General features: G+C 38.7%; 1 protein-coding gene across 1 annotated transcript; it reads left to right on the top strand.

The window, feature by feature from the left end:
* The first annotated feature begins 1,597 nt into the window (after positions 1-1,597).
* Positions 1,598-10,774, top strand: pld5 (phospholipase D family, member 5). The gene is made up of 10 exons (XM_005924988.3): positions 1,598-1,943; positions 4,176-4,312; positions 4,629-4,812; positions 5,002-5,110; positions 5,613-5,740; positions 6,773-6,970; positions 7,575-7,726; positions 7,952-8,117; positions 8,243-8,333; positions 9,612-10,774. Exons 1-10 carry the CDS (start codon positions 1,911-1,913, stop codon positions 9,872-9,874), a joined length of 1,461 nt encoding a protein of 486 aa, XP_005925050.1. The 5' UTR covers positions 1,598-1,910; the 3' UTR covers positions 9,875-10,774.
* The last annotated feature ends 1,904 nt before the right edge of the window (positions 10,775-12,678 follow it).

The following is a 12,678-nucleotide window of genomic DNA, read 5'->3' as shown; positions in this document are numbered from 1 at the left end:
CACACACACACACACACACACACACACACACACACACACACACAAATGCAGTTTGACGTGCAGAGGGCACCTGTCCTAGACAGGCAAAGCAGTTTTCCCTGTTACGTTTTTATTCCACTACTACGAGATCTCGTCTTAATGTGTCTTTTTTTTTAGTTAAAATTCAAACTTTGTACTCTGCATGTATTTTGCGTATTAATGTGTTTGAAACTTTGAAGAAAGAATGTATTCATGAGTATTAGTTGTATTAAAAGAGTCACTCCAAAACTCTACAGCACAAATTGCTTGTTTGACGGGTTAATTTGTGATAAAGTCCACAAAGCTATGGAATACTAGCACTGTTGCAATATTTTGCTGCTAGCCTACAGAGTCTGCTGATAAATGTTACTTCAAGCAGTTCTATCTTACTATATCAGTAGCATAAGTTACTGACCTGTCTCTGAGAGTCATTCTTATTTGCTCCCAGCCATGCAAATACATCTGTTTTTGCCTAAGAGAGTGAATGTAGCAAAGACCCCTCCAGCCTCTGTGGCATAGCTAAGTGCTAATGCTTTTTTTGTGGCAAGAATGTTATTAACATGCATCTATATAAATGCTGAGTGAGACAACTGCATCTGCTGATTAGCTGAGGCACACCCTAGGCTGATGGGAGTTTTATTTTTGCAGGTATTTGTTCATCAATTAAACAATGTTTAAATTGAAAATTGCACCGGATGATGGCTCTGCATAAGATTTCAGGGAGTCGCTAAAGTTACTACAGTTCAGCATGAAGGAGATATGAAATTTAAAGCAAATTTTTTTACTGATGAAATTGCTGGTATGTATAACTTAAAATTAGAAAAATCAACACATTTCTTTAAAGTTTACTTAAATGCAGTAGTGCATACAGATGCCTCTTATCATTTTTCGACCTCATATACAGGTCTCATAAACATAACAGAAGCGTACCTGCAGTTTGGAGCATATGTTGTTTTGCTGCCATTAAGCATATATTCATCTGTGAGGAAAGAGTTGTGGGGACAAAAAAAAGGAAGGAAAAAGGATTTTACATATTTCATTTTTTTTTTCCCCACTGAGACCCTTCTGTGCAATAATATGAGGAGCTCTTAAAGCTATAGCAGAATTGAAACATGGTTCATTCCACTGGAATAAAGCAATTCTACTGCAGTGATTTAAACAAAGTGGGAATTAAAGAAGATAATTATGCCAACTTCCATTTATATCAATTATTAATGGGAGCTATAGGGCTTTTGGGCTTTTATTTTCTGAGTGTAACCGTGAATGCTGAGTGTGGGTGTGCACGCACGCATGTGTGTGCGCCTGCATACAGTATGGTGAGCAGGCATGTGCGATCTACTGAGTCCAAAATATTTGGGGGGAGTTTTGCTGCAGCTGTCACATTTACTAATGGCATGTTTCAGCATCGCTCCCTTCTAAGCACAGACCAACTGCTTGCTGCCAGATGAGTTTTATTCACTTGGCAGATAAAGGAGGGAAATACAGCTGGAAAAGGAAGAGAAGAGGGAAAGTGAGGGAGGGGGAGGAGGGTACTGGAGCTCAAAGCTACGGCTCTTTATTGGCCATTTTGAACAAGAGGGGGTTGGTCTTTCATCTTCTCTCTCACCGCTTCGACTGTAAGGCAGACAGTGAACCGCACACACAGTTCACACACAAGTACACACACACACAATCAGCTGCTAGAAGAACCATGTCAGGACACATAAGAGACCAGAAGCTGATGCCCACACAGACAGACCTTTTGGGACACTGAGGTACCTGCAGGATGAAGACAAGGACCAAGAGTGAAGACATCAGATTTGAACAGGCTGAGGGCTGGGTGGAAAAGAGAGGCAAAGATGTGTGACTGAGCTCCTGTTTCCCACCTTGTAGTTTAAAGGAATGCTGCTCTCATGGCAGGACCAACCCCACAGGAGCCATTAAAGGTGATGTTTTTCAGCTCTTTCTATATTTAATAGGCAATGTTAGTCTCCTTTTGGCCATAGGTGGATTGCAATGCATGTTTTTTCTTGGGCTTTTTTCTCTAGGTTTCAGTACACCAGTGTTTCACTGCCTGATTGATTAAACTCTTAAATTCCTTATCTTTTTAAACCATATTAAAACTAAAAGCTCATATCTATATCAAAACTTTAGGTTTTCGTCAAAGTGTTTTTTACTATCCAAGATTTTTTTAATATAAATCAGTCTCTCCTTTAGTCTTTAAATGATGCAAAACGGCAAATAACACAGCCATCCTTATAGCTCGGTGCACAGTAGTTGCAGTTGCAACCAAAAAACATCTGATGTAAAATAATTTTGAGAAAGAGACTATTAGCATATAAGAGCTGGAAATGTTGCTTTTTTTTCAACAATTATGTAAGATAAGTTTATTAATTACAAACACTGTTTTAAATGCAGTAGCAAACATTACAAAAGTTAAGAAAATAACTTAATAAATTACAAAAACAATTGCCCAGAACCCAATCAAATGTGTCCAAACTGGAAGTATTCAGAAGTTGTAACCACTCACATAATATTTGCTTGATAAATAATTATTTTATCAATAATTCAAATTATTTAGGGCAGCACGGTGGCTAGCACTGTTGCCTCACAGCAAGAAGGTCCTGAGTTTAATTCCACCATCAGGCCAGCATCTTTCTGTGTGGAGTTTGCATGTTCTCCCCAAGTTGGTGTGGGTTCTTTCCGGGTACTCTGGCATCCTCCCACAGTCCAAAGGCATGCAGTTAGTGGGGTTAGGTTAAATAGAAACACTAAATTGCTCATAGGTCTGAGTGCAGGAGTGAATGTGAGCGTGAATGGTTGTCTGTGTCTATGTGTTAGCCCTGCGAAAGACTGGTGACCAGGGTGTACCCTTCCTCTCACCCTAAGACAGCTGGGATAGGCTCGAGCGCCACCCACGACCCTAAAATAGATAAACAGAAGCGAATGGATGGATCAAATTATTTAGTAGTTATTGGAACAGCTATCTATTCACTCCTTGCCATATTAGGCTATTTTTTCCTGTATATTAGATGTGTTGTTGTCCTTTTACAGCGACATACTGCATCAGTACCTTTTGAAAGCTGACCTATCCACATCCACAAGTTAAGCATGGTCCTTGACTCTGCTAAATGTAATGAAGAGCTCAGTGGCCTCAGAGGCCAACAGAAGAGTGTATGGTGCACCCAGCTAGCACCTGTCTTTCAGCCTCACTGCCCGAGGCAATATCTGAGTCCACAAACCTCCTGCTGTTCATATTTCTATATTTTGATGCTGAATTGCTTTTTTTTTTTTTTTTAAATAAAAGCTTTAGAATTTTTAGACGGAAATTTTCTTTTTAAGGAAAAACCCCCTGCTTATGCTGCCAAGCTAATCAGTGGGATGCAATTCATTTGACTGATAGAACACAACAAAAGAGAATATGTAATGTGATGTTGACAGCTCACCAACTGACAAAGCCAAACAGGGCAGAGAATGAGGTGGTGAAAATGTGCAGTTGTAAGCAAAACAAAAACGCCTAAGTGCACTTTTAAAACTGTGAAAATCAAGACTCCTCAGGCTGGATCAGGGCTCCAACATTACAACCTCTGACCTCATACTGACTGTCACTCTACCTATATTACAAACCCTACAGACATATACTGCACACACATACATGCGCACAAATATTGCCTGCAATATTGCTTAACATAAGTGTAACGTTGGCTGCCACCTTGACACAGAGCTCATAAAACCCCTTTTCAGATGGGAATTGCATGGACAACAAAGCAGTCGGTATGACGAGAAGCAAAAACTTGCACTTTCCAATACACCTTATAGACTGGATTTAGTGTGCATCAATTTGCTGTCAGCTGGAGAATGTTCTACTTCACTTGTCCGGCTCTGTGGCATAAAGTGGGATCGTTGAAGCTGGGGGATTTTTTGCTCCAGAGCATTGAAATCTGCAGTATACTGGTTATCAAAGCAAGGTTTCTGCTGTCAAACGAAGGCCATAGTTGTTATTTTGATCGTCATTATTCACATTGCACAAGTGTTTATGTGCCCACAGTGCACAAAAGGGACACACAAAAAAAGCAGAAAAGTTACTGCAGCACTGTTCACAAAAAAAACCCCTCCAGAAATAAAACATTGTGTCTGACATTTGTTCGTGTCGTGTGTGTTTCTAATGTATCTTCCAGACCCAGCAGAAGTGCATTGCCATCTTTGCCCTTGTTTGCTGCTTTGCTGTTCTGGTAGCACTGATCTTCTCATCTGTGGACATTTGGGGGGACGATGAAGATGGAATCACCGAGGAAAACTGCAGCAAAGACTGCCAGTAGGATGTTTCGCAAGATTAAAGGAAATTGTGGAGGTTCCATTCATGTAAAGCACAGTGTATTCACAGCGACTGTCTCTACTAACTCAACATAGTCTTAATCTGGACTCATTCATTACCAATTCAGAATTACATATTACTATTTCATTATTTAATTCTGGTAGAGATTTCTGATGTGGATCTGTACCTCACTTTTTATTGTTAAAATCTAGACCCATAAAAGGATTTATGTGTGAAGGCTTTGAGCTGCTGGGTTGTTGTGTTGGTGGTGTTCCTCTTTAAAGTTCCAGACACTGAAGGAATCTTTTATTTTCAGCATTGTACTTGTGGAGAACATTCCAGACGACCTCTCTTTCTCCATGGATGGCAGACCCCACCTTCCTGTCTCCGTTGGCTTTCACACACTGTTGGACCAGGCGAAGCACTCAATTGAAGTGGTGTCATCTGCCTGGGACTTAAACTCCTGGGACCTGGAGACAATCCCAAACCTCGCGAAACAGGTACAAAGTCACAGTAACCAGTCCGGTAGAACAATGAGCCAATTGCATTTCCCATTTGATCTGTAAAACCAAATGCAATTTAATAAGGTTATTCCTGCAACGAAATAAGAGCTGCCCTTCTAAAAGAAATGCAGGAACATTGGTCAGTCGCTGCGCTACAGTAATACAGAACATCATTCTCTTCCTCAGGGTCAGCTTTTGTTCCAGAGACTGCTCAGGCTAAAATCTCGCGGGGTTAAGCTGAAGATTGCCAGTAGTCTGACAAACTCGACTGAGCTGAAGGCCTTGGCAGCACACAGTGAGTGGATGTGGCATTTTTATTTCAGAAAGGCAATTTGTTGTGTCACTGTGGCAAACAACAACGAAGATATACATTTACAATTTATCCGACAACCCTATAGAGTTTTATTAACGAGATTCTCATCCTCCAGGATACATTTAGTTGAGTTTCTTAAGCAACCCACTTTAGGACAGCAGAACCACACTGTAGGTATGGCATGAAATATCAATGACCTGCCTCAAGGAAAACAGATGCATTTACAGCATGCAGCAGCACCCAGGAGCTCTACACCATATGCATCTGCCAGACTTCACAATCAAGGCCAAAAAACCTTGAATGGATGAAAATGTACAGTCTGGTTTCCTGTCAAAGACTGCCTTTCAGACTGCCTGCGTTGGCCCCTGTTCTTGTCAGACAGTACAAGGCCAACTGTCAGATTTACACAATTTTCTCTTTCTTTTTCTCTTAAACTTTTCATTTTCTCTCTTTTCTGTCTCTTTTTATCCCTCACACGAATTAGATGCAGAGGTTCATTTTGTTAACATGACACTTTTTACCAGAGGCGGACTCCATTCCTCATTCTGGATAGTGGATCGGAAGCACATTTACATCGGGAGCGCTGATATGGACTGGAGGTCACTCTCCAAGGTAAAAGCGCACATCAGCATCTGGTTTGCTGGGTCTTTAAAGAGTAACACATAATGTAAATTAGCCACGCTTTCCTCTTATACTTCTTTATGCAGGTACTGCAGCACTGCCGACAGAAATCAGGAATGATTTAAGGTTGTTGTCTGAGATGGTCAGAAAGACAAGTAGCATTTCACTTTTCATTTAGTATGTAATTCATAATAGAGCAGGAACCAGAATGCATTAGCATACCGTAACCTGAAGTGATTGCCCGGCCCTATTTGGTGCTTCAGCACTGGTTGGGGGTAGGACTGCTGTATGAGTGTAAGTCACAATGAGCAAGAAGAAATGAAGGAATAGCACACATACACTGGATGTGTGTAGTAAGCACTGCAAGCCAGACACGTATGTCTTCAACTGACCCTCTGTGGTAACAAACTGAAACCTCTGTGTTCCTCCTTCAGGGGCACACGTTAAAAAAGAAACAGACAAAAAACAGAAACACCAAACACAAAAGAAATTTTCTGCCATCTTTTTAATGAGCAGACAAGAATGTATTTAGGACATCTGTCTCTTCTTCTTTCGTTTTGTTGTTTTTACCCACACTAGCAGCTCTGTGGATTGCAGTGTTAGCGTGCTTGTGCTCCAGTTATTTAAATTCTTTGGTAGGACTGGAATAATGCTTATTCGCTTTTAGACAGATTCCTTTGAAATGATTATATATCTATGATGACATCCAGCTTATTGACTTTGTTATTGTCTTGACTTTTCCTCTTTTTCCTCTTTTAGCATCATTTTATCATATATTATTTTTTGGCTAAATACCTTTAAATTAGTGATATTCTATAATAGTACCTTTCGCTCTTCATTTTTATCCTATTTAATCTGAAAATTAATAGAAGATCAACAATCCATGAAACGTTACTATTCTCTCTCTGAACTCAGTCCCTTTCTTTAATTCTTTTATACCCTCTATAACGTTTGCAGAGCACACTCAATATTTTAACTTTTCTGCTGCATCACCTCTTCCTACTTCTTTCTCACACACCACAGAGGAAAGAACTGGGGGTGGTGGTGTATAACTGCAGCTGTCTGGCTCTGGACCTCCACCGAGTCTTTTCATTTTACTGGCAGCTCCACGAAAGGGACTACATCCCCTCCATCTGGTCAAAGAGAGTAACTGCTCTCTATGGAAAAAACAATGCCCTGCAGCTACAACTTAACTCCACCCCCGCCACCGCTTATGTGTCTGTGAGTAACAGCTTTCTTATGTTACAGGACTTAGTGCATACATAAATCAATTCTTCACAAAATGCAGTGGTTCATATACTTCTTGAGGCACCAATTTCCTGCCTCGGGGCTTATAGTGAATGTCTTTATAAGAGTGTTATTACATATTAATAACAAATATAAACAGAAAATGATTAATCATCTTATTATCGCACTAAGGAGCAACTTGAGTCTGAATATCTCACTACGTTAACGAATCTTGTTGCTCTCAAAGCGACAAGACATTTATCGGGTACATTTAAAACATTTATCATCTTATAGGAAACTAATGGAGCCATACTGTCAAGGCTGTTGGCAAACCAACCTTGATCTTTTGCCCCACATATTCTAGTAATGATAAATGGTCGTTGAAATGTGCTTTCTTGTTTTCTTTCCTTTTTCTCTGCAGAAATGTTACATTGAAATGTATATACCTATTTTTATTAGTGGATTGTGCATTCTTTGTTGAATTGAAACACACACATTTTTGAAAGTTATCCTAAACTTTAACCGTGTGTCTCAGTTGTTTCATTTTTGTGATTTTTACATAATTTTGGGGACCAAACATGCCTTGTCCTTTCTGTAGACCTCTCCTGAACTCTTCTGCTCCAAAGATCGCACCCGAGATGTAGATGCCATCTATCAAGTCATTCAGAGTGCAAAGACATTTATCTTCATATCAGTGACAGACTATCTCCCTCTGGTGAAAAGGAGTTTCAGAGGAACCTCAGTCACAAGGTGTGTGCCGGGGCAAGCTTTGACATTTAAATCCTTTTTACAGGAACATTTATGAGGTCATTTTACATTCATACTGTACATGTGTGTCTGTATCAGAGGACACAATTCATGGCAAACTAGAATATACCCAGAATATAGCAACGTGGAATTTTCAAACTCTATGCCCTTCAGTATCTTTAGACTCAAAAGCATTGTCCACAATAATAACATTAGCTGGATTTTTAGGTATTGGTCGTCTATCGATGAAGTCATCAGAGAAGCTGTGGTATTAAGAGGGGTCAAAGTTCGTCTGCTCATAAGCTTCTGGAAGAAAACTCATCCACTCACCTTTAATTTTGTGACCTCCCTCAAGTCACTCTGCGTTCAGCTTTACAATTGTTCCCTGGAAGTGGTAAGCGAATCACTTACACCTGTAGTTTTAACTACTCATGGACAAGTTTTAATTCATACTGCACTTATTTCTTTGTTTTTATTGTATATTATACATGCTTTTTGTTAAATTGTTGTTTTTTCTAGCGTTTTTTTAGTCACAAGGAGCAAAACGATGACATTCAGCTTGGGCTCAACCACAATAAGTACATGGTGACCGACAATGCAGTCTACATTGGTAGGCAATATAATGTGTGTTTTGGGGTTTTTATTGAGGTGTAGGTTTCAAAGTATCTTAATATAAACTTTTTTATACTGACAACAAAAATATGCATAGACTAACTGGCCACTTCATTAGGTACACATTGCTAGTATGGGGTTGGACCCCTTTTGCCTTCAAATTTACCTTAATTCTTAATGTTAACATTTCCCAAAGGTTTTTGTCCATAATGACATAAAAGCATCAAACAGTTGATGTAGATTTATCAAGCAGCACGTGATAAGAATGTCCTGTTCCACGACTTCCCAAGAGGTGCACTGCTTTATTTAGAATAGTGACTGTGAAGGAGATTTGAGAACAGTGAACTCATTGTCATGTTCAAGAAGATTTGAGCTTCGTGACATGGTGAGTGCAGCTGGAAACTGCTTTAAAAGATGGGTACAATGTGGTCATGAAGGGATGAAGAAGTTATGGTTGGCATTTAACAGATGTTCAACTGGAAAATGCTATGAGATACATAAGTATGCTGTTACCACTCTCCTTTTGTTTTTATTACTTATAGCCAGGAGGAATCTATTTTATCAAAGCTTTATCCAAAGATTGAAATGGGACAACAAGCCTGTTTGTCCAAAGGGAAATAAAAGATCATCTTGTATTGCATTTGTTTATTCAATATAAAACAAAACAGTGGGAAATAAATTTTTTGAGGTACAGATTTTTATTGGCTTTTTTAGTAGCTGGGTTTAGTGAGTCATACCACATACCAAAGCAAAATGTATAAAACTTGAACATTTTAACTTGAGAAATAGCTCAAACATTGTTGTATTGGCTTGCTTTATGGGGATATAGACAAGAAAAGACAAAGAGCAAGGTGAGAAGAAAATAAAAGAGTGTGAGTTTCAGATGAATACTTTAAGTAAAAGGACAAGTCACAACCACAAAGTGTCTCACATATGGCTAGTTCAATCCTTACAGCTACAGTACAGGTTATGGGAAGTCATATCATCACAGAGGTTTGTGAGAAAATTCCAGAAAGTTACTGTGCTTTTCCAAGAAACAGTTCAGGAGACGATGTTTTGTGAAACAGGGGACATGTCTTTTAACTAAGACTGCTAAACTAAACTAGCACTGCTATATTTGATTCTTACTCGCTCATCCAAAGACACACACGCACCAAGTGGTATATACATATGCAGACACATATCAAGATTCAAGATACAGTAATGTAAAGCTATTTCTTTTTAAATAATGACTTTTACGGGCGCTATCTGACACTGTTGTCTTTGTCGCTCACAGGGAACCATGACTGGGTTGGCAGTGATTTTGCTATTAATGCAGGAGTTGGATTGGTGGTCAAAATGAACGGCAGTGCTGAAGACAGAGGAGTGACAATCCTGGAACATGTCAAAGCTACTTTTGAAAGGGACTGGAGGTCCCGCTACGCTCAGAGCCGACATGGAGTCAAGGATCAGCAGGGAAAATACAGAAACTTGCAACAGGGAAAAAAATATATGGAAACTAAGGAGGAAAATGAATGGAACTACCCTTTATATTTATAAGCACAAAATGTCTTTTCCCAGTATGTCTTAAAGCCTCATAAGCCTAAATATGCTAGATTTTACAAATATGTACACAAATAAGAATGTAAGCCTACTCTATACTGTATGACTTGCCAAAGTATTGCTTTGACTCAGTATTATAATAATATATGTTTAATTGTTGACTGTTATATAAGCATGTAATACTGCATGCATACCAAAAGCAATATCTCAGTATTAACTCAGTATTAACTATATACTAGCACAAGCAATGTGACAAAAACAATTCTCTCTATGTGTAACCCACCAAAACAGTTTACATACAGCCACTATTTTTAAGTCTTTCATTGCATTTTATATGTTTTTAAATCTACAGTTTGGCTGCAACTGTAATCAGGTCAGATCCTGAAATGGCACACACCGGCATATGCAGTAGTTTTACTCTGTTCATCATATCGCTTAAATTATTCATCTGTCTTCATAAAACATAGCTTTTTCCTTGTTGGTGTTGTTTTTATTTCAGTCTGCTGGTATGTTTAGTGCCCAAAATGTTTCACTATACAAATTTGTATTGCTGACAGAACAAAAGTATTTATAGGTATGTTTTGCCTTATCCTGTCTTTCCATCCAAGCCAGTAATAAGCTGCAAGTTAAATGCTCAAAAGCCTGCAGACAAAAAAATAAGCCTTGAATAGTTTTGGTTTAAAAATGCATAATTTAAATAAAGGATTTGAGAGTTCTCAAGTGACTCATCTTACCAGCACTTCACAGTTAATAACTGGAAAAAGACAAATTTACTAACAAATCCAAGTTTGAGATTTGGGTCAGCACCACAACGCCCACACTTTTTTAACATGATAGCAGGAGTATTCAGGACTGGGATTGTTTTGCCCTGAGCTGGACCATTGGCGTAACTTTGTGCTGAACATTGGGGGAGGGGGGGAGAGACCTATATCGACTGAGCAAGAGGAATTTCTGTAAACACCCCAGCCTGGTCTTAATCTTTAACCTCCTAAGACCCCAAATCTTCCACGGCATGCATTTTTAATTTCTCTTTGATATTTGGGCATATTGGGACCGATGAATGTAAAAACAAAGAATTACCAGATTTTTTTAATCTTATTTTTGTTTTTAAGAAAAATAAGAGCCACATATGAGGATATTCATTTAAAACTTTGATAGAACAGTAGCAGTATAATGTCCTTTTAAGTGGATATCAGGCCCTTGTAGAGCAAAATTGAGTATTTTGGTCTAAATAACCCAAAATGTGATGTCCACATATGTGGACGCCAGGTCCTAGGAGGTTAAGGAGATGCATTCATACTGCAGCAGGTTAGTAATTCCCAACACACAGCTCAGAGTGGATCTAGTATGCTCATGCTGTATTTTTTTTTCTGGGAGTCCATTTGATCAACCATGTGGTATTTACAGTTATCTTCTACATGACACTGGTTCAGCCCCCACAGTCTTTCACTATCTGAAAAAAATTACTCTTTACCCTTTAATGCCACATTTCCTCTAACTGAAGGCCCCATCACAAACAGGAGGATAGTGCTGCCATGCTCACAGACAGAGCTGTGTGTGATAGCCCTGCTAAAGAGATTCTCTGGCTCAAAGGAATTACTTCTACTATATATTAATGAATATATCTAATATCACAATGGGCATCCAGACATAGATATAGATATATTTAAGACTAATGAACATCAAGGATTGGTACAAAGTAATCTTGTCATTGCCCATGATTTTGCTATTTTGAGTTCTTAGTTCGAGTTGGTTTTTTTTGTTTTTTTAATTAGAGTTTATTAGTTTCCTCAGTTCTTTCTCTTTGTTTTCCTTTGGTGTCTTTTCCCTTTATTAAATTTACTTTTGTGTCTGAGGTTCCCAGTTTAGTTATTGTTATTTTCTTTCTGAATTACTTTACTCGTTAATTGTCTTCTGTGTCTCATATTCAGTTCCTTCTTCCTCCCCTGTGATTGTGTTGATTCTGTGCACCAGTGTCTCATTTCCTCCCAGCTGTGTCTCATTTCCTTGATTAACTTTTACTGTGTGAGTATACATAGTGCTGTCTTCTCTTTGTCCGTGCTTGCAGTTTTTGTTTATTCTCCTAGTTTGTTTGCATGTATCACCTCTGCTGTTGGATTTATGAAACTTATTATTTATTGGGCTTTTATCCACCAATAAAGTTGCATTTTGTTTATTCCACCTGCATCCTGAGTCTATATTTGGGTCCTTAACCTAAAAACTGTGACATATCTGACCTCAAGCTTGAACGAAGGCACTTAAAGACTGACAAAGCCAAGCTTGTTCAAACACTGTCAGACAATGCTTGGATAAGACAGGTTATAAGGCTTAATCTATCCGTCCCATTTACTGCTTGTCCAATTCAGGGTCATGGGGTGACTGGAGCCTATCCCAGCTGTCATACGGTGAGAGGCCACATTTGAGCTATGGCCAAATAAAACATCTATCCTCTGAGATCAAGTCAAGGTTTGTGGAAAAAGGAAAATAAGGAAAATATTTTTCAGAATATTTTTGGCCACTCAAGGGTGGACAGACAAACAGCAAACTTACAAGAAAATACCCAAAAAGGAGAGAGAAAAGTGTTACCTGTACACTAAAAACAGAGAAGTATTTGTTTCTAGGCAATGTATTAAAGGCCAAGTTGTTTTCATTTCTCCTGTTCATTTGAGCCATTTAAAGATTTCTTCCTTAAGCAAACGTCTGAAATTGAACCTATATACTGTGAGTGATGGGAGACAAGAAGAAAAATTCTTCTGTATAAAAATCTATGATAATGTTTATTTGTAAGTAAATGTGGAGGA

The sequence above is a fragment of the Haplochromis burtoni genome, unplaced genomic scaffold, assembly GCF_018398535.1.
Source record: "Haplochromis burtoni strain Fernald_Lab_line unplaced genomic scaffold, NCSU_Asbu1 Contig_70, whole genome shotgun sequence".
Lineage (NCBI taxonomy): Eukaryota > Metazoa > Chordata > Actinopteri > Cichliformes > Cichlidae > Haplochromis > Haplochromis burtoni.
Note: the sequence above shows the minus strand (reverse complement) of the source record. Positions and strands in the feature narration are given on the sequence as shown.